Source organism: Oreochromis aureus, linkage group 17 (assembly GCF_013358895.1).
Source record: "Oreochromis aureus strain Israel breed Guangdong linkage group 17, ZZ_aureus, whole genome shotgun sequence".
NCBI classification, from domain to species: domain Eukaryota; kingdom Metazoa; phylum Chordata; class Actinopteri; order Cichliformes; family Cichlidae; genus Oreochromis; species Oreochromis aureus.
Genome location: NC_052958.1, coordinates 1,549,318 through 1,572,320, shown reverse-complemented (window position 1 = coordinate 1,572,320; position 23,003 = coordinate 1,549,318). Strand labels below are relative to the sequence as shown.

Below are 23,003 nucleotides of genomic sequence, written 5' to 3'. Positions count from 1 at the left end.
TTTAGAACAAATTATTTAGAAAAATTCAAAGTGTAACACTCCAGTAAGTTACCTGCCTGAAACACTGATGCACTGCTCACAAACCACCAAAGGTTAATAACATTTTATGTAATTGAAACAGGAATGGTGCATGTATGATGTATATGATGATTAAGTAATACTAGTAGAAATTGACTGTATCGGCCCGTGGCACTGCCTGTCGCTGCCCTGGCTACTTTTAAAGTTGTTACTATAACCAATTCTAAACTTCAGGGCCAAAAGCAACAGCAATGCTTAAAATGATCATCAATAAAGATATTTTTGTTTCCTTATTTTGTGTTTGTAAACATTTAAATATTTTCTGTTTACACAGTTAGACCTAGCTTTAGGCTGGGCTCTTTATTTAGTAACAAGCTACAGTTTTCAGGTCGTTCCAGTCTTCATCACATTTAATCTGAAGCATTTAGCAAACACAAAGTGGAACTGACGCTACAACTAAAAATATGCCCCCAACATTGTGACAATAATCTTGTCTGTCAATATGTTAAAATCAGTCAACATGAACAATTTCAGCCGAGCCAAACGTCTGATGTTTGATATCGGTGCATTATGCAATCTGTGCATCCCGACCGTTTCTGTGTTTTTGCAACACAGAAGAATGTAATCATCAGTGAAGAAGAAGCAAGTCACAGGATAGGAGAGATAATTATTGCAGAATACAAAAAGAGATGTGAGAGTGTAAACAGTCTAACGATGGGAGCCAGTAAAGGAAACGATGCAGGTGAGGGTGAGAGACGCAGAAAATTAAGGTGTGGAAGAAAGGGAAGGATGGAGATGGATGGAAGGAGAGAGGGAGGGATAGACCTTGGCCTACATCCAAACAAAGCCTCAGTGAGGAGCCATTCTTCCTTTGCCCTCCCATTTCCATATCAGAGGACCGTTTGATGTCAATGGGGGAGCACATAGACGCCCACCGACACCACCACCGCGCTCTTCTCCACGCCTTTAACAGCAAACACTGCACATGCAATATTCTGTAAGTGCATGCAAATCAAGGACCATTTGATTTCATTTGAATTCTGAGATGGTCAGAAAGAGAGAGAGTAATAGAGAAGCGAGGGAGAGAGAGAGAATATGTTAGAGCCGCGTGGAGGACGAGAAATCAAACAGAATAAAAAATGTTAAACTCATGCATGGGGGGTGCGTCTGTTTTACATATGGCACACTGTACGTATGTGTTTACTTCACATTATGGCCACGGAGGGGGGGCGACTGAGCCTTGGCACGCACCTCTGGACTGCCACTGTTACACTGCAAAAACATATCATTTAGAGCGGTGCAGAAGACAAATGGTGCAGAGAAGAGGCGTGTATACGTGAGCGTGTTGTCAGCAGCCATAAGGATGTGACACAGCTCCCAGCGTCCTCGGCAGCTTAGCTAAGATAGAGGTGACGCGCCGCGGTTTGTTGTCTCACCTCTGCAGACTGCCGTGTTACGTCTCTGTAAAGTGCATCTCTGAACATTTGGTGGCATGCTCGTATATTGTTTGCTTACACAGTGCACCATATGTATCGAGTGTATGTGTACCGGATATATATCTGTGTGTGTGTGCTGCTGAGCCTGCCATGTTCACTCTCTTGTACCACTAATCCTCGCCTCTCCTAATTTGCTGTGTTGAACTATGCGGATGTGGAGCTGCTGAGTATGACTGCAAACAGCTTGTCGAGCTGTGCTGATACAACGCTGCAGCATCATTTATGCATGGGAGAAGACCAGGCTTTTTACATGCACACCACTAATTTGCTATACTGGCAGGTTTTTATAATAACAGGAGGTTTGGTCGAGCTCAAAGACGAGGGTGAGCCTGGGATATAATCACTGCTACTTCTGAACAATCCTGTTCAGTTCCTGCACGGAGAAAGCTAACAGGCTGAGGCTTAATGCACGGTCGTGTGGATCAAAGCAACACATTATGTGCTTAATGCTATTACACATTTGATCTGAATTTCACTCTGCATTTAGCTTATTGGTCAGCGCTTGTGAAGGGTACAGTCGTTCAGGTACTGATGCAAAAACGCATAAAGCCTCAAATAAACTGAACTGAATTGAACTGCAAATGAAAAATAAATCAGACATTTGTTCTCAGATGTGTAAACGCTTAAGAAAGTGAGTGTTTCCATAGTGTAGTGGTTTGTACAACAAGCACCAAAACCCTGGTTTGATCCTGGATGGAGACAAATCAGTTGGGAGCTGTGACAGGAAGGCTCACATGGCATAAAAGATTTTAATGTTAATGACATTGAAACTCATTAAAACGTAACTTCTCCTAAATGTCTGATGCAGTATCCTGTTACAAACCGCACACAGTTGGCCTTTATGACCAACAATCATTGCTTGTCTTTTTAACCATGTCTATTTCACAGCTGTGGCAAACACCAACATGTGGTGCTGGGATAAAAGGAGGCTGTGGGAGGCCCGGTGCTAGCTAGTGTTTAGTTTCAGTAAGGAATGGATGATTCACATTGACTCAACGTCCAGCAAGTTGAAATCCTGCAACGACAACTAACCACAGACTTCCTGGCTTCATTCCTTCAGTCAAATAAAACGTTTGCTAATCTTGTAATTATAACGCATAGTCAGCACTTATTTGCTTCTTTGCCGGTAATTCCCTCTGACACCAAACGATGCCGTGTTTGACCGGCTGTTATTGTGACCAGGTATTATTCATCATGACCATAATTCATACTGTGCAATCAGTTGTGTATCTCTAAAGCCATTCTCATTCTCTGCACTGTAGCCTAATCCAGAGTACGAACACAACACTGAGAACATGTCTGCAGTGGATCTGCTCCTGCTGTGTGCATCTGTCGTCCACTTCAACACATCTACAGAAGGAGGCTGTAAAACTCTGAAAATGCTCTCTTTCATTATGAAAGACATAATGAAATAAATACCTGCACAACTGTTAAATGGTCACATATAGTTTGAACAGCTATTTATGATCTTTAAATTAAAACGCACCGATGTCCATCTCAGCCACTGTATTTAAGATGACAGGGCAACAATCAGTGCCACTCATGTGTACCGTATTCTCCGCACTATAAGGTGCACTTAAAATCCTTTAATTTTCTCAAAAATCAACAGTGCGCCTTATGTATGAATTCTGGTTGTGCTTACTGACCTCGAACCCATGTTATGTGGTACACGCCCTCAAACATCTGTCTTAATGTTTTAGTACAACTTTGGTAAGCTACGGAGCCGCGCCGCTTGATGGATTGTCGGAGCATTACAACTTCCGTAGTCAGGAGCCTCGCGGAGTAATCTGGGTCCTAAACTCCGTCAGCTTCAGGTCCCAAAGTCAAATGAACACTGCGGCATCACTGAGAGTTAAAAACTGTCTAAATTCTTTCATCTTTAACAAAATGATCAGTGTTGCTGCTTTACCAGGTGTAACAATTGATGTGCTACATGATCGCTAGCTACACAGCTACGTTAGCATAGCATAAACAGTGAAGCTGGAGGATGAACGCTAATGCTTGTTTCGCTTAATGTGCCTTATAATCTGGTGCGCCTAATGGGCCGAAAAATATGGTATTTTTAAGTTTATAAGAACACAAATATTCATTGGAAGATATAACTACACACTAATCAGTGTATATTTAAAAGTACAATATCCTATTACTGTACCTTTAAGATGAAAGTGCTCCTAATTAGGGCTGTTTGATATAACGATATATATCGGATGATGATATAAAAACGTCTATCGTTTCATTTTACGCTATCGTTTGTTTCGTGGTGTCGCAAAATAAACTGTTTACGGCGATATCTTTTCATCATTTTGATGGTCACTGTAGTGGCTATATTAATTTCTTAAAGTTCTCTCTTTCTCTTATATTTAATATAACCACACTACAGACGGACAAGCGACTGTTTTTATGCGTTGTATTTAGCAACAACTTCAGTAACAGCATCGCGTGTCCGCTTGTTTATTTTCCACATAAACCTTTCACAATAAAGCTCAAGACCCTGTTGAGACTTTTCAAAATAAACTGAATCACGTGAAAGATGCAGAGTATTTATGGATGAGAAGCAAAAAAGAGCCGTCAGGTGCTAAAAAATAAACCTTAGCCTCAAACGTTAGAACAGGCTTTTCCCCGCAGCACGCTGTGTAATAAATACTCACAAAGAAAACGGCGGCCGTTACAACCTATGTCTAAAAATGTATCGTTTCATACATCAGCTAAAACACTCGACTCCAGGTAGGCGACACCCAGCTGGAAACACTTCACGCAAGTCGAGCTGCCCGACATTCACAGAATTTACAGAAAATGTTACATTTTTGTGATTTATATCGTTATCGGACGATAGATGTCTTAATATCGGGATATGAGATTTTGGTCATATCGCACAGCCCTACTCCTAATTATAAAAACCACTGTGAAGAGTCGATGCAACTATAAACAATCAGCGCTGGCACCATCACTCCCTCGTGAGAAAATAAAACTACAGGATTTTTGCTGCATCTGAAGAACCACACTGCCTGTGTCCTTAACAGCTCCTGGGCTGAATGTTCAAAATATTTCGCAAATCAGCTGTTCTTCCTGCTGTCTTTGATAGACGTGCAGCTGCTGTAAAGACTTTCTTACCTTGATCATACGAGAGAGGTCTCCAGCATCTGCTAGCTCCAGTACTATGTTCAGCTCATTGTCCTCAATAAAAGACGCGTGGTATTTTATCACATTGGGATGGTTCAATTGCTGACAGGGGGAAAAGAAAAAGACAGACGTGTCATTCGGGAAGCATAAAAAGCAAAAATAAGACTTGCTGGTGACACTTGTCACATTAAGAACCGACATGGTCACATTCCTCAGGCGTCTTGCAAACTTATTGCACCATTTATATAAAATGAACCTGACTGTAACAAACTCAGGTTTGTGTCATGAACTTTGACCACCAATTAAAACAAGACTGTTTAAACCGTACATGGGATTCATACATGTGGACCTAATGAGAAGGTTTAGTCCCCAAGTGTGACAAAGCTGGCTGACATGTCACAACAGCCCCCTGTCTCTGATGACAGCAACTCATGTGAGACACACACACACACACACACACACACACACACACACACACACACACACACACACACACACACACACACACACACACACACACACACACACACACACACACACACACACACACACACACACACACACACACACACACACACACACACACACACACACACACACACGCCTGACAGGCTGACACGGCTGGCAGTCAGAAAAACAAGCATCCCAGCCTCTGCTGCAGCTGAGATTCCTTCCTGTTGGTTGGTCAATAAGGCGGGAACAGCATTCCTTGTCGTAAACAAAAAGTTTCAATCCATCCAGAGCAAGAAGAGGGAAAAGGGGGGGAGGGGGGAGGAGCAGTGAAGAGGAACAAGCAAATGACACAGTGACACAGACAAGCAAGGCGGATGATGGAGACAGGGCAAGGTGAAGAGCTAGGGAACGAGAACAAAGGTGAGGAAGGAAGAAAGAACGGGAGAGCGGTACGGTGAGCCGAGTTGGAGCAGAGGGGGAGGGAAAGGGGAGCGGCGGCGCTGTGCGAAGAGTCGCGGCGGTGATGTGAGCAGACGGAGTGGTGTGACACGCGTCCTCCGCTCTGCTTTCTGTGCTGTGATTAAAGAAATGTTCATGCTCTGGATGATGCTGAGAGGAGCACAGTACAGTACAGTACGCTATACTCTCCACTCCATCTCTGCATCCTTCCACATTCCCCTCTCTCATTTGTTCTCCCGTTCCCTTCCTCATGTCTCCATCTTTCCTTCTCCCTCCCTTGTCCTCTCTCGCCAGATGTATTTTTGGCTCGGAGTGGCAGTTCTGCACGGCTCCACGCTGTAGCACAGCCGAGGAGCGATGACAACTTCTCCCTCCCCTCCTCGCCCCGCTCCTCTCCCACAACTTCAACCCCAGGCGAAGGATACAGATATGTTCGCATGCAGATGTTTATGTAAATGATGGATGGGACCTTACTGCAATACAACAGCCATTCGTTGGGAAATATCGCATAGAGTCTCGCATGATTATGTAATTACACATGCTGGCTGAGACCCACCGGTGTGTGTAATTACTTAATCATGCACGACTCGATGTGAGATATTTGTTGAGCTGGTGATGTGCTCCAAAGAAGAACGAGACACTGACTAATGTAACGTGATGGCACAAAATTAAGCATGCTAGCAAATTAAGTAACAGCGTAATTATAAATGAAATTAGATGCCAACAGGAAAGCAGCTGGTAGGAATGACAACGGTTCGTATAGATGTGAATCGGCGTTTACTCGGCCTCTCCGGCAGAAAGGAACAGTTTGCGTGAAAATAATCAACTTTAGCTTGTTAGAAGAAGGATGGATTAAATGCACATAATGAAACACATTTAAAGTGCATATTAATATTTAAAGAATATATTGCTCGTACAGAGAATGAGATAAAACTGAATTTAAAGCTGTAGCTCGTTTTATTAACAAAACATAACATATGCAACACATGTGGACCCGGGGCATATTGTTCTCATATGGAAGAGTGCAGCACAAGAGCTTCAGCTGCCTTTGCCTTATTGGATCACAACATGTTAGAGAACTTAAACATGAGGTTTGATAACATGTTCCTCCACTGAACGGTCCACCAACAGTATAATCTGATAGATATCAAACAAACACAGGGAAAAACCTGACATCATAACAGCCTTTTACTGCTAATAAGGGAAGACAATTAATCCAAGTATGACCCACAACAGTAACTGTAAGTATGAGGAATATGCCGTTCTTAGATTTCAAGAATGGTGAAATCATCAGAGCGGCAGAGCGCTGGCTCTTCCTACAACCAACATTCCCATCAGGAAAAATTTAGACAAAAGGACAGAAGGAGAAGTGAGATTCTCGAGTTGAAGTCATCATGCCACAGCAAGAAATAACAGATGAATGAGCAGACACAAACACAGACAGACAAACAAACAAATAGGCATACTGTTGAAAGGTCTCAGCAGAGAGTGTGTGTGTGTGTGTGTGTGTGTGTGTGTGTGTGTGTGTGTGTGTGTGTGTGATCATGGGCGGCTGTGCGTCACTCCAGTCGAACCATGCCAGTGTGCCTCTCATTATTCTGATTTGGCTCTGTCTCCTGTTGGCCTGTCTAGTGGAGGATAAGGGAGAAGGACTCTCTCTCTCTCTCACTCAGTCCTTTATTATCAGGCTGGCTGGGCAGCCGGGGCCAGGCACAGCTCCATGTTTACCAAGAATCAGCTCGTAGGATGAAAAGAAGGAAAGAAAATGGATGAAGGAAACAAGGCAGTGAAGGAGAACATGGAAAATCAAAAAAAGCAAAAGCAGCCGAGACGGAAAAATAGATTCTATAGATTCAGAGACGATTAAAGGGAAGAAATGCAGAAATAAGGGAAATGTAGGCGCTGCGTACAGGAAATGAGAGTCACTGAGGTCAGTGTAACGTTTAACTCCATCCTGACCCCTCTTAGGAGGTCAGAACTACAAACAGGAAAACCCTGCTGTCTTCTGCCATCGACTCAACAGTCTGCTACTCAGATTACAGTTGGGTCTCGTCTCCATCAGAGTATCGTTGTCTTTGATTGGCCCAAAAAGCCCCGGGAGCTCCAATGAAGTCTGAGTGGCACAAACTAATTGGTTGTGTTTTGTGTTTCTGTCTAATGTGTACGTCTGAGCGTAGATATGAGCCCAAACTGCCTGCAGTGCACACGCGTCCGTGAAGGAAAGCTACATATAGGGCTGCCAGAACTGTACACACACACACACACACACACACACGCACACACACACGCACACACACACACAGTCAGATAACAGAGGCAGGATTCTGACACACATCTAGGATCTCTCAGACAGGCAAAGACATCAGAGCTGTCGTTAGTTTGTTCATTAGTGCTTAAGAGCAGCCTGGCTGACACATGTTAAAGGTGGTTTAATAAGCACAAAAACTTCATTGCACAAAGAAAAAACAGTAAAGCTAAATTAAGCAAAGGGAGGAGACACATGAGAGACGCTGCTACATCTCCATGCTGATGCACTGTTGGCTGGTTTTAAACATTACAAAAAGATTGTTAAAAAAACAACAACACAAAAAAACACAATAGTTTTGGCATTAAAAAGGAGCCGATGTGTGCCTGGGGGGATTTAACACTGCTGTACCTCTGCACACACACACACACACACACACACACACACACGCTCAAGGAGAAAGCAATACACACACACACTTATTCACATTCTCACTTGTGTGCACAAATGCTCCAACACCCCTCTGCATTTGTAACAATCCGAGGAAACGCACGCACACACAGCACACAGATCCACGCCGTCTGGTGCAGATCAATTGTTTTCATGTGGTAGAAGGTCTCAGCTGAGGCACCTTAAGAGAACAGAGCGCAGCGCATGGCGCCGTCTCCCTCTTCTCTGGTTCTTTACCTTAAGGAGATCTATCTCTTTGATGCAATCTTGCCGAGCTTTGGCATCCATCAAGTCGAATATCTATCAAGAGATCAAAAGGGGAGAGAGAGAGAGGGTGAGAGAGGACAGAGAGGAGGTGTTATGACATATTCAAAAAATGTAAGATGGAGAGATGTAGAAAACTAAGGGTGGAAAAAAACACTAAACAGAGAACATGGTTACTGTTATCTAGAGGGTGGCGCTGGAGTGTCTACAGGTGTTTCATATCTGAGTAACAAGCCCGTATATCTGAGGTGTGTGTGTGTGTGTGTGTGTGTGTGTGTGTGTGTGTGTGTGTGTGTGTGTGTGTGTGTGTGTGTGTGTGTGTGTGTACATAACGTGTCCTCTTATCAATGTGTGCGAGTGTAGAAGGCAGTGAATACCACAGATACTGCCAGTGCAGATACACACAAGTGCAGACTCACACTGTGAAGTCAAACTGCACTTCACAGGAAAATAACTCACAAATGTGACTTTGTTGAATATGCTGACCGCTCTGGCGGCACTAACACATTCACAATTACATTCTCTTTAATTTCTCTACATAGTGACAAGTCGAACTCACCGAGTGTGACCAAGCTGTGTTTGTCCAAAAACAGCAGCAGTATTTATATGTGAACTTCTACTACTGTAGATGCTCTGTATATAGCTGAGGTGAATTTTAAGGACCGAAACACCCGCTGGTGTGAATATATTAGCATTGGCCTGGTGACAGATTTAACTTGGGCTAAATATGTCGCTGCTTTTACGCTCCTCACCTGAATTTTCTTCAGGGCCACGGACGTGTTGTCCAGCAGATACCTCGCTCGGTACACCTCGCTGAACTGGCCGCGTCCAATCTTCTTCTCAATCTGGAAGTTAGCCAATGAATTATGGCCCATATCTGGCTGCAATGGTTTCTGAAAGAAACAGGAAAAATACAACTAGTAACTATTCACGCATGCATATATCAGTCCATGAACACGTGCACGCTCTCTCTTTCTCTGTATAAGACAGAAACAAATAAAAAGTATCTGCAGGGTTTTTGCTGTTGCCACTGAAGTGAAACCATCTCTGCAGTAGTGAAAGATAAAAAAAGATGAGGGCTGGAGGATGTGGGTTAGAGGCTGGTATGGACCAAAGACGCTCATAAAGGTCTTTAAGGACGATCATTCACAGAGTCACACTGAAGAGGAGAATCTTTACTTCCTGTTATTTACACGCGTACGCACAAATCCCCTGGAGATCTGCCACATTAAATGCTTCATTTAATCAATTCAACTTTTTGCAGGTAGCAAAACGGTATCATGTAGTGTATGCCAAACGTAACGCTTTGTTACTACAGTTCTATGGTATTTTATTAGACCGTGCACTTACAGCTTGCAACATCTAAGGGGGCTAACACAGAGCAAAGGTGAGTTAATGATTTTCCAATGAGGACGGGTTAAATAGCCACGTAAATAAATATAGGCTTCATTTTATTTAATCCAAGTGTGTGTTTGATCTCAGAGGCACCCAGGAAATCCTCTTCCTTCATCTGTCGAGTCCCATCACTGATAATCTGGCACTGGGCCACAGAACAAAGTACTCCACACCTCTCCTCACTGCGTGAGTGATTGTACCTACTGAGTCACTCACCTCCGCAATTAAAAACACTCAAAAATAAACCAGAATGAGCCCCTTGGATATAATGTGTGAATAATACACATAGCATGCTGTGTGACCTTTCCAGCCTTTTGGTAAACTTGTAAAAGGCGTCAGCAGGAGCAAACACAAGGTGACAGATATCAGAATGCTGCATGTCACCAGTGCTGCTGCCAGCGCTGCTGTGGGAGCCGCTCAGGGGGCGAGTGACCTAGGATCGAGGGGAGGAAGATAAAAAGGTGGAGAGGGTCAAAAATGAATCTGCTGGGCGCTAAAACACACAGGAAGAGTGTGTGGTTACAGCTGTTTGCTCTCCACAAAGTTACAGTGGGCACCCACTGAAAAACATACACGACACAGCTGACTCACCTCAGAGAAAGGCACGAGGTATCGTTAAAATAAAAAACACTTAAAGCCGACGAAAATATCAGAAAGAAATGACCTGAAATCATTTATTCAAAGGCCAAAAATCATAACATTTCTGCACAAAAACAAGTAAAATAAGAATAAAAAGGCATAAAATTCAGACAATGATGAGAAGCACAATATCAAACAGGATTGTTAACACTAGAATGGAACATTTATTTTGGGGGGGGGGGGGCACTGATTCATGCGTCTCATTGTTTTTCCGGAGCTGACAGCCAAAGGAAGAGGCGTGAGCCAATCAAATGCCCTGCCCAATTAACACCGCTGAGGTGTGTGCATTTTTCAGCATGACACCGCCGTCATCCCGAGCTGTCAGGAGTCACAGATGATGCACTCTTCCACAATCCACAACAAACCCTTCAACACAACCGTAGGTCTCAAGGAGGGACTACGAGGATTCACTACGACAAAACAGAAAACACGGACATCTGAAGACTGAAAGATCTATATCCACACATTTTATTGAGAGTTAGCTAAATTAAGCCTATACCTAATTGTTGTACTCTCCAAGGTGTGTTGCACTGAAAATGCAACCGCACTGAGGGATGATTTTGCATAATGTGACAGAGGCACTGATGCAAAGTTGCAGTGGGATGGACAGAGAGAGAGAGAGCAATAAGGGGAGAGAGAGGGAGCAAAAGATGGAGCTGGGAGGACAAGAGGGCATTGCTTTCATTCGCTGCGTGGTAGCTTGACAAATGTTAGCATGAGCCTCTAAAGCGCTGTGACAACCGCCTGCTGAGAGCACAGTCTTGCTAATGTGTCCTGGCATGCCAGCCTCGTAATCACACATTTACATATGCAATGACCTACATTTGCATGTCAGATCGCACACTGTCCAGCGTGATTAACAGTGGGCACCTCCCCGTGTGGAGTCGCCCTGGGTGGCAGCAGAGGCCATGCGAGGGCGGAAGAGAGGGCTGGAGGGAGGGCGGCTTTTCTGGCAGCCAAGGGGCCGGGCTGCCAGGCAGGATTATGTCAGCCAGTGGCCCCGACATTAGACACTTCATTAGAGCTAATCTGTTTAGCAGTGGGCAGTGTATGTAAACTTCACAGGCCATTTGCGGCACCTCTTCGCCCCCTGGCCTGGCCTTCAAAGGGCAGCCAGGCCACAGCTGACTGACAGGCCGTCTCATCTGCCGCACATGGGTGTCACACAATCAGGAGCTCCCAGCTGAAAGACAAGGCCACACACACACACACACGCACGCGCACACACGTATCTATAAAGGAAGTCACAGAGGAACGGCCCTGAGTGACACAGAGGTCACGGTCTGGCCAAAAACAGGAGAGGAGGATTTTGGAAGGATCTAAATCTGACTGTTCATGTGACAGACAAATATCATGACCTCAAACAAACGTGGTTGTTAAGATCAGGGCTTGCATTTATATTTACGTGTTTGTGTGCAAATTCTGCCAGAGAATTCCAAGACCGGTCGACTAAACCGAGCCCCGACCGCGCCCAAGCTTTGTCGATTTTTGTTTTTTTAAATGTAAATGGTGCAACTGTTAAGTTAATACAAGTACCACATTAAAAAACTGTCCCCATTATTCTTTTTACACTTATTAATTCATGTAAAAAAAATAAATCATTTTAAAAAGCAATAACAATCAGAGTAAATGTGTGAAATTTTACTGGTTTAGCTGAAACGTCGGTGCAGGTTTATACTGGAACTGGGAAATGAATTTATCTCCATCCCTCGCTTACTGTTTACACAAAAACTATAAAACTGACCAATATTATGTCAATGAAACATTTGTATGTGACTAGAGCTGCAATAATACTGGATGTAACATGTTACATATAAAAACCTCACTACACGAGCTCACATTTGCATTGCGCCACGACTCAGGCCCAGGCATGTCGGAGAGCAAAAGCCTCCAGTGACAATTTAGTGCTTAAAAAGGAAGCTTCTTCAACTGCCTCCTGAAAAGCAGAGCACTTTGCAAAATATGCAAGAAAATTGTTCTTGCTCAACATGGAAACAACAAACTTGTTTAGCCGCTTTAGGCTAACACACCATCAAGTATAAAAATGAGCCGCTAGCAGCCGGAGATCTGTGAGCCTAAAGAAATGATAAAGTGTTGAAAAGTTACAATTCTATGTCAAATTTCCAGGTAAAACTACTTTTCAGTTTACACTTGACTTATTGTGTGCCATAATGTTACTGTACTATAACACTGCTGCTGGCACCTTGTTTCCATTCAGGCACACTATGAGTTAGGAAGTGTGTCATGGATTTACATGCACTTATTAATGCTGCTGCTTGCAAGCTGCAAATTTTAATAAAATGTTCAGCATTTTCCTTCCATATGGTCAAAAATACGAATATTGGGATTTCATTTTGAGCCAACAGCCTCCAACAGTCGACCTAAAAATGTTTTGATGGTTAAGCGAAACTTTATCCTGCTGTTGTTTATACACACGCAGTTTCCCTGTTTGTATCGCAATCACAACCCAAATTGTGCATTTCCAGCTTGGACCCACATGAAGAGCAAAAAAGAAATAAAACATTCAGTTTTCCTTTTTTACCCCTGAAAAATTTCATTATCCCAAATTTTTCTTGCACTTGGAGGCTGTGTCGTCGTACCCATACAGAGAACTATATCAATAATCCAACACATACTCTTACCATCTCATTCAAAATATATACTTACAGGTTTCTCTCCTATATATGTTTTGTATCATGAAGTGCAGCAGTCACTACTGACAGCCAGGCTATCGGTTGAAGTTGTGATTCAGCAGCTTCCGCTCTTATTTATAAAACTTATGATGAAATAAATGAAAAATGGCTCTGATGCAACTGCCTCTTTCCATCTATAGTCACTGCTCTCGATCATGTCTGACCCACACCACTCTGTGAAAGGTTGCAGGTCACGAGTCTGCGGTGAAAGTAGAGGTGGGAATCCTTTTTTCGACAGTTATGTTGAAGCGCAGACAGAAAAGCTGGGAGTCGTGAAAGACGATGCATTTGGCTCTATGGCTTATGGTCGCCTCCTCAGCCATTGAGGTAAAGCAGCACCCATTACTGCAATTTAAACACTTTGCAATATGTTTAATATTACAATAACAAATAGTGTGATAGATAGAATTGTTATCTTTTTGTGCCCATCTGTTTAAATTAATAAGACAAACACCTAAGTCGGTTACTATTTTATTTTTTTGGTGCAAAATGGGATCATAAGAGTCACAGACTGACCAACGCTGTCCAAACCTGTCCTGAATGTTGCATGCACCTGACAGCCCGGGCTCTGTGCTGTAGTACAGACCACACTATCTGTGAGGACTAATCCACTATTACAGGAATGTTGGACGTTAGCGGTCGCCAGTCCTCTGTGAGATAATGAGCTGTTATAGTCACATAATGAATCCACAGCCTGTGACCTCAACATGTTGCAAGTTAATGCAACTCTTTCTGCTGAACTCTAAATGTCCTCCTTACGCTCCACTTCTCCGTAGCACCAGGGTACAACTTTGTCCGAACAGAAACATTTCGATGTCGGGAACTTCCCGGTGCCTAAAGCGTCAAACAAAAGCCCTTATTTTCCACACTGTCATATAGACATGGGTCTCTGCAGATAAAGCAGGTCATTGAATGTGTGTTTGTTTTGGGTAGTCTGTGTCGGGGTTGTACCAACAGACGACGATGTCAGGGATGGCGACAGCTTGGCGATCACGGCAATTTTGATCCGATTTCCCCAATAATGCACTCAATTAATATTGTCATAATGCTGAGATTCATTATAAATTAAATGTGCAAAGCCATAGCTTGATGTTGTACCTCCACATACAACAAACACCTGTAACACCGACACGTGTGGACACACATGGGCGCGCACAGCTGGACTTTGAACTTCATTTATGCGCCACGCGGCTCCACCAATCGCTCACAGTCATCATCAGATGAGACAAAACAGAAAGAGGTTATTTCTCACTTTAGGTTTGATGTTGAAAATAAAAACAGAGCATAATGTCACCACGTTTGGGAAAAGGTTCTTTTATCACGTCTCCCACCTGGTGCTTTTGTCAATGAAGAGCGAAGGGGAAGGTGTGCACAGGAGAGACAGGTGAGGTGTTTTACAAAGAAGAAGAAAATTAACTAGTCAAAATAGAACAACTTCAGATCCAAGTAAAAACTTAAAGAACCGGTAAATTTTTTAAATTTTTATTTAGTGCTACTGCACATCGTCACCATCATGTGAGTCCACAGTGACTACAATGTAACCACAGACAGCAATGTAATCATCAATAGGCTACTTTTAATCTACAGTCTCTGGCCGGCTGAAGGTTTACATGCAATTAGTTCATAATATTACTACAGTAGTTATCAATAAAAAAGCAGCCTGACTTTGAATGTACCAGCTATTGTTGTTATTTAAATAACTGAAACTAAGTTTTGAGCTCTTCTAAATTTTGGCCCAAAGATTTTTAACTGTAAATGTTTCCAAATATTGTCTTTTAGTGTCCCCGATTACTGATAATCAGCAACATCAGTGTTGTAGTCTAAAAAAATAAAATAAAATAAAACATACTGGTCAACACTGACAACACGCTCACATCATTCACATTATTCCAGCTTGAGGACAAGCTGCAGGACATGAAGATAAAGTGGCAGCTGTGCAAGGCATTATGGGTAACGTCGGTGAGGGACAGAATGTCTCGGGTATAAAGGTGACACACAGCCACCACGAGCTAGCAGAGGGACTGAAAAGGAGAGAGGAAAGCAGAGCGAGAGACAGACGGGGAGCAGACAGACAGCTCATTGGAGGAGGTGTGATATGGGCTGCCCGATAATGACACCATTGCCAAACACAACTGACAAGACACATGGAGAGTGGAAGAGGGAACGGGAAGACGGGATAAAGATAGGGTGGGGGGCAGTGGGGGACAAGCAGCAGAGAAGAGAGGGGCGACGTGACAGCCCAGCAGTGCCGACGGCTGCCACAGAAAGGCCAGCGGCAGCAGAGAGGTGATGTCTCACATGGAGAGAGACTGAGAGGCACGCAGACGCCGGGAAAGAGAAACTCGGGGCACAGACGTACGAGGAAGGCTAAAGTTGAAAGCTCGTCACTCTGCTGTGGCATGCTATCCTGCAGTGAACAGCGTTTTAGACAGCAGAGGTTTTCAAAAATAGACTCCAGAGTTAATAATCAGTGGGTGCACGTCTATTTGTTGTGGATGTGGAGACTTAACAGTTAACACCAGAAAAATCAAAGGCAAAAAAGGAAGAAAGAGGAAATGACCTACGACACAGACACCAGTGAAAAAGTAGAACAAGACCAGTTCACAATTATAAAACCCAAACTCTTCATCTTGTTAACATAATATTTATAACCAGCAATGAAAAAATAAAAAGTGCATATATTAAAATAACTTATCAGCTAAGCTCTCCAGATGTTTAATCCAAGACTCCATGACTACACTTTCTTTCTCACCACTGTCCAGATGTTTGCTGCGATGCAGAGCTTTGTCATCAGTAACGTCAGTTTAATCTCAAACCAGGATAAACAGGAAGAAATACGGTCTCAAGAGATCTCGACCAAAATACTATCAGACTCTGCTGTGGACAGACGTCATTTTCACATGAAAACAGTGTTTACAAAATATGTGGAATTAGCTCGGATGTAGTCCAAAACAGACAGAGACGGATATAAGATAAGACAGCCAGGAATACAAGAAGAGGCAGACACGGCAACTAGCAGCCCTGCGGTGGGGGGGGCGACTCCCACTCTCACCAGTCACCAGCCCCCTTGAGAAGGCACCATGCAATATTCATCCTCAGCCAGTCAGCCAGCGAGCCAGGCAGGCAGTCAAACCGGCAGGATTCACCCCAAAGGTGCTTCTTCTTCTCCTTCTCCTCTCAATCGACTCCACAACCACACCACCTTGTCTCAGCGCTTACAGACAGATCTGTGTCTGTCAAACTCTGCAGTGACGATCAAACTCCGGGGGGATGGTGGCGGAGGGCGGGGGGGTCCCCACTAACCCTCCCACTCACTCGAGAGCAAATGCACCATTAAAAATGCACATCTTACCAGCTCATCTCGTTTAACTAATGCATATGCATCATACCTCCGGGACCAAGAGAAATTATATTGCAAGTGATACAGAATATCCTTCATCACATATACAATTCAGATTTCTCCAGGAAGAGGCTGGTAGGGTTTTTTTCTCCCTTTGCTGCCGAGTAGACTGAACCTTAGGAAAACTGTGAAACGGATACAGGACTTGTTGAAAGACACCCATCTGGATGCTGGTTAGGCAGTCATCTACATAATCTGACTCCATCTCCATCTTCCGCTGAATGTGGAATCGGTTCAAACATGTTCTGTGAGACTGAAAAAATGATGCAATATGGAAAGTTCACCGTGCTCCCAAGTACCTAAGCGAAAGAGGTGAGCCTAGAATTAACACTGATGTAAACTGCTAGAAATAGATTGAACAACACAGAGCGAGAGAGAAAAAGAGATCATTAAGACTGAACAACAACACGTAACGAACTGCAGGGAGATCAGCTGGAGATCTACTGTATGTGTGTGTGCGTGGGGGGACTGCTGCCTAAGTCAAAGTAATTATTAGAGCTTTTATCTGACTTTCTTCTGTGTGCAACCCAATTATCCTTAATTTTGCAATTACAAATCTCAGAATAATCAAGCCCCTTGGCAGTTCCAGTGTTAATGTTGCCGTGCCCTTCATACGCATTGAAAAAATAAATAAATAAAAAAAAAATAAAACAAAAACAACAACGAGTACGGAGCCTATTTTTAGTGCTTCTTTCTCAAAAAGATTCCACGTTTACTCTGGGGCATATGGATGATCTTCTTTGTTTAAAGTCTATTCAATACTTATGGAGGCAAAAACATCCTTCTGTAAAGAAATCAATGCGCCTGAAGTTGGAAGACGATATTAAAATCCAACAATGGCCTGATCTGCACAGAGCAAACTTGAGTTGTATCGAACCAAAAGAGGCTTGCGAGGAGGCCAGGCTCCGGCAGCCTCCAGATCTCTGATCAATAGCAACAACTCAGCATTCATCCACTGTCTGTCTTACACAGGCTACAGTGGTCTGAATGAGGATCAGGCTGAAAGATACATCTTGACTGATGCAGAGAGAAGAGATGAGCATGGAATATTTACAGTTTAAAACAGGAATTAGGTGGAATACAACAGATGAAGGAACGTCCCATCATTTTTCAATCTATAATCAAACTAAACGGCATTGAAGACAGGTGCTGACCACGGGATGCAGAGGCTGAGTAATTCCATTTTTATCTTAGTCTGCATCCTACTTCAGATCCTAAGTCCTTCTGACTTGTGTTGCAGTGTGCATCTGTGCGTGGGGTTACCTGGGGTTGAAACACTGGCACAGCTGCTTGCTGTCCTTGTGGCTGCGTGTCCATATCCATGGTGTTAGGAGCTTGATCCCGTACACCTCTGCGAATCACACAAACAAAACAGGACTCACGGTTAGACGATGTAACGCTGATCATCGGGCGAAACAAAAGTCGACCATTTCCCTTCAAAAGTACAATTAAATTTTATTCAAATGTGGAGCAATGTTCGTTCTGCAGCATCAAACTAACGAGTGACGGTTGCCCCGGTGTTGAGTTTCAGCAGAGCTGAAACCTAGGTCACGTCTTTGGATACGATACTCCCTCTCGAGTTGCGCCGTGGCCGAGCTTCGGCAGAGATAAAGCTGCTTGGCATTCTTCCAAGGAACCTTTCCTGGGAATTGCAGGTTACACCAGTTACTGGTTTAAGCAATTCCACTTTATTCTCTCTTTTCCGAAAAAATATAGGTCACCTCGGAGGTGCAGTATGTGTATATGTCATGTTTTTCTTGAATTGCACGTCCTGGCATGTGGCTTAGAAGGGAGCTACTTGCCTGAGCAGCACAACAAGTTGCTTGCCTCATCACCACAGACAATGCAATAATAGAAAAAAAATCACCTGAATGAATAATTTACAGCTTTAAAAATTATGATGCACAATTATATTCACACTTGAAATTAGCTTATGATTCCAGTCTACACTCACCGTTTCAAAATTAACACAGAATTACTTGTGATTTACACAAGATACCCCGCCTGTTTAACACAAACCATGTGCCATCCACGAGGCAACACATGAGGTGAGATATTCGTATGTTTTCAGCATCACAAAAATGTAGCCAAGGACAAGCGTGCACACACACGTGCACACACACGTGCACTCATACCGACTGCTCGTTGATAGGAAGCAAATGACTAATGATTGGGAACCAAGGATAAAAGAAATACCAGGAATTACAACTCAACCATGGTTTTGTCTTCTTAGGGACTTATTCACAGGAATAGCACTCAAGCACACGCACGCACACACGCACACACACGCACACACACACACACACACACACAAACATGTAAAGAGAAAAGTTCCACACAGGAGGAAAAAAGCACACTTCACAGTGGGCCATTTGCATGTTTTTCCTCTAAAGCCGGTTTGCAGATCTGTTGGTGTGTCACTCGTGTATTGGTCACAGTCTCCTGTCTCTGTTGCATTGAGCCTCCCTGGGCCAATTAAAATGTGCCGGTGTAATGTAGATGAGAATAACACTGAAAAGCAGTCTCTGTGTGTATATCAATCAATCATCTGATCAATAGAGCAATTATATAGCTATCTAACCATATAATTGATTAATAGGTTGATACACAGATTCTTTGGGCAGTTTAATATTTTTATGTGTGTCTATGCACTTTGTGCAAACACATAATTTGCAATTATTGCTGTGCTAAAATCACAGATTAGCTTTTTCTTGGGCTTCATGTAAGTTTGGAAGATCGCAAAAGTCTTTACACAACCCCGTTTCCAATGGATTTACATCGGCTATACTGGGAATATGATTTTCTTTACTTATGTAATGGTTAATGATCATTTATGACATTTTTAAATGCAGAACAGCGTTAAACGCTAAATGATCCTGACTCATTAACAAACCTGCTGGAGAAAAAATATTTTTGAAAACAACCCACTGTGGTGTTTTTTTATAAACACCTGGCAAGGTTGTTTGAATGTACCCTTAAATGTCTGAGCCACCAACCGACCATCAACATTTCACGCCACAAATGAGCAGCGCCAATATGCTAAACAGACAGAGACACTCAAGATCGATTCAAAAAGTCAAAAGGAGGTGAAAATCACCCTGGAGGTCCTAACAGAGCGTTTACATGTGCACAGAAGACAAAACAGAGAAAAGCTACATTTACTGAAATACCCATGAACATCTGGACAGAGCCTCAGGCTGCACCACTACATCAGCCCTACATCATATGTTGCTCTTTTTGATTGGTATCAGAATATTGACCCAGAACCAATATCAACATCCAACGGTCATTTGCTGTGCCATATTAATTTTACACAAGCGAAATGTTCGAGTCGAGTGTGAAGAATTCCAGAAAGGCTGTTGATCTGTGCATCCATCACCCAAACCACACTTTAAAATCAGTATCAGTATATCCCCATTGTGTCGTGACATTTGGATTTCACGGTCACAGTGGACTTTCGAGTCATCCACCCAGCTGGCCTTCGCGGCTGTTGCCGTGATTCTTTGCACTTCAGCCCCGCGTTGTGTTAGATGGAGGCTGGCACCCTTCCTTCGCTCCCTAACCATCTTGTGTTTCTAACCGCCTGAGTGTCAAAATAACCGCAGGGCATCAGAGGACGTTCTTTCGCCTCCTACATCCCACGTTAACAAGATCAATTAAGACTGCCACGTTAGATTTACACACACCAGGAAACAACACACTTAACAAATCTAACTCGATCAGGAGGCGTAAACAGGGGAAAATACGCAAACCTCGTAGCAGTGACTGCACAAACACAACTGGCTTCATCACGCTGACCTTACATCTCCTAAATCCCTTCCATCACACATTCCTCTTAACTGTTCCTCTCGGTGTCTCGATATCCCCGAAAGGTTGCTTACCACAGACAGGAAATCCTGACTTTCAAAACACATGGAAGCTCAATGTGCCACTCTTGCTTGCATTTCTGTCATGCGGGTGAGAAATGGTGGCTGCCTTTCTGGCAACAGCTAAAAGCTAAATCCCCTACCTATTCATAGATGCATGTCAGAGTCACATTTGGACCTTTGGTGAGAGACAGCTGCAAATACACAACAGGACAGACAAGCAGAGTCATTTTATGCTAAATATGTGGACACACATACGACTGGTGTTTGCCTGGATTTGGAATTTAACTTTTATTATTGTTTTGCTGTTTTTCACAGATCTTCCTTTTACACTGATATTCTGTCAGACTGACTTTATCGCAATTATTTTTGCACAAACATTTTCACCATTTCAACTATGGATAGTCTATGAAATGTAAATGGACAAAAACATGTTGTTTCTGAGACGCCGTGAGTCCATCAGAAAGACCGACGGTGTTTTCAGAGGAAACTGAAAACACCGTCCCCATCCAGACCACCAACCACTCCATGAAAACAAACACTGTTTTCTGACTGCGTTCCATCTAATGTGAGACTCCAGCCCAGCATTCTCACAGTGGGCCCATCACACCGAGGTAATTATATGAAAGAGGAGAAAGGAAAAACAGAGCGAGGCGGAGACGGACTGAACAGTTTTATTTGTTCTCACACTTCCAGCACACACCAGATTTGTTAATTTGCCTTTTTTTTTATTTTTTATTCCCATCTCAAATCTTGTTTTTGTTGATTTTGTTTTTTGCATTTTTAGCACTGTTTCCTGCTTTTACAGTGCTGTGCAATAGTCTTGAGCCACGCCTCGTTTCCTTATATTTAGCTTCTTTTATTCCTACACTTGTTTTGAGCCATAGATTTCTAAATATCTTTCAAAGTTTTCCTCTGTCCTCTGGCTGCTTTTTAACAAATTTTCACTCATTAGCAAGGTTTCAGTGGAAAGGCGGTTGTCACGAAGCCATTCTTAAGGAAAGGAAACAAGGAGAAAAGGCAAAGCTTTGCTAAGTTACAGAAGAACTGGGCTGAAAATCAGGATTTCAGCCAGTGGCGTTGGGATCTTGTCAAAAATTTATGGAATTATCAACGCAGAAAGTACCAGATGGGATTATATGGTGGAAATTTTGATCCACCATGCAATACCATCTGGCAGGTGTTTAATTGGGAAGGCTTCAGCATGACAATGATCCCAAACACATTGCCAGTGCAGTAACACATACCTGTACAGGACAAACAAAGAAGAAACGAATAAACAAGCAGACAAACAGGAACGCATCAGCCATGGATTGGCCTGGTGGCATCAACCACAGCTCCAAGAAGAAGGTCATTCATTTCAGGTGAAAAACAATGAATCCACTCAGGTTTTTTAAAGCTGTGGACTCTTTGTGTAAAGGAACATGGATGAATTTTGGAGCTCGAAGAATGGTCAGTATGAAAGCTCAGAGGGGGCAGATATCTGTTCTAGCCTACTTTTAACCCGTCTACAAACACTGCTGCACAGTTCACTGATGATGGAATGAGGCTAAAATACCTGCTGTCAACATTGGATTACTGCTTATACTTAAAGAGTGATTGTGTTGTTGTAAGTCATGTGCATGCAGAGCACTCGGTGTCCACTCTCAGCAGATATGCCAACAATGCAGTTTCCACGACAAAACAAAAGGAATGGCTGCTCTGAAGGTCTGCTGCTCGTTGACAAAGCAGACACATCATACTAGTCAGGGCAGGCCTTGGAGCGCCACAGACCCACAAAAACATAGCGTTCACAAATATGCACATTAGGGCTGCCACAAACGATTATTTTGATAGTCGACTAGTCACCGATTATTTTTGCGATTAGTCGACTAATCAGATCATGCATCCATTGGACGTAAAACATACAGCTTATTGCACCAGCAGCATCTGCTCTTATATAACTATCATTAGCTTCCAGCTTTAAGTGTCTAAGGTATGTGCGAACTAAAAATAAAGACAAGATGATAGTTTATTAAATTTTAATGAAATTTGCAGATTGTTTTGGTGGAGTTTAATAAACTCAGCCGTCTGCTCCTTGCTATCTAAAATATAACAGGACCATCTCACACTTCTGATAATCAGCTGTCTGCTTGACGTTTATTCAGCTGTGTGAAAACTAGAACTTTAATCTCAGCCAAACCGATTTACTCAGGAACAAGTAAAATACTGAAAAAAGCCAAACAATAACATTTTTAAGTTATCTAAGTGACTCATATATCATGTTTAACCTGAGAAGCGAAAGACGGCGGTGGGTTTGAAAACGATTTTCCGGGAGTCCGGTGTTTTCAGCGGCTCTAGTGAGCCTTCAACCCCAGCTAGCTATCGAGCTGGTGGGCAACAGACGTCTCCGAAAACGTCGGAGCGCTTTTGAAAATATGTGGTGTCTTGATAAACTGAGCAGATACTTGAAGTTTACACAGCTACATTCTCGCCTGAAAATATGTTAAACGTTTATTTTGTGAC

The 23,003-nt window shown here is 43.0% G+C and overlaps 1 protein-coding gene across 2 annotated transcripts in view; it reads right to left on the bottom strand.

Moving 5' to 3' along the window:
• The window catches only part of nek7 (NIMA-related kinase 7), a 59,162-nt gene that overhangs the window by 18,588 nt on the left and 17,571 nt on the right, over window positions 1-23,003 (bottom strand). For both annotated transcript variants that reach the window (XM_031739757.2, XM_039600833.1), the window contains exons 2-5: window positions 17,896-17,983; window positions 9,258-9,398; window positions 8,479-8,541; window positions 4,626-4,736 (exon numbers count right to left, since the gene is read on the bottom strand). In XM_031739757.2, coding sequence (XP_031595617.1) covers window positions 4,626-4,736; window positions 8,479-8,541; window positions 9,258-9,398; window positions 17,896-17,955 — 375 coding nt within the window. In that variant the 5' untranslated portion in view covers window positions 17,956-17,983. The remainder of the gene's footprint in view (window positions 1-4,625; window positions 4,737-8,478; window positions 8,542-9,257; window positions 9,399-17,895; window positions 17,984-23,003) is intronic.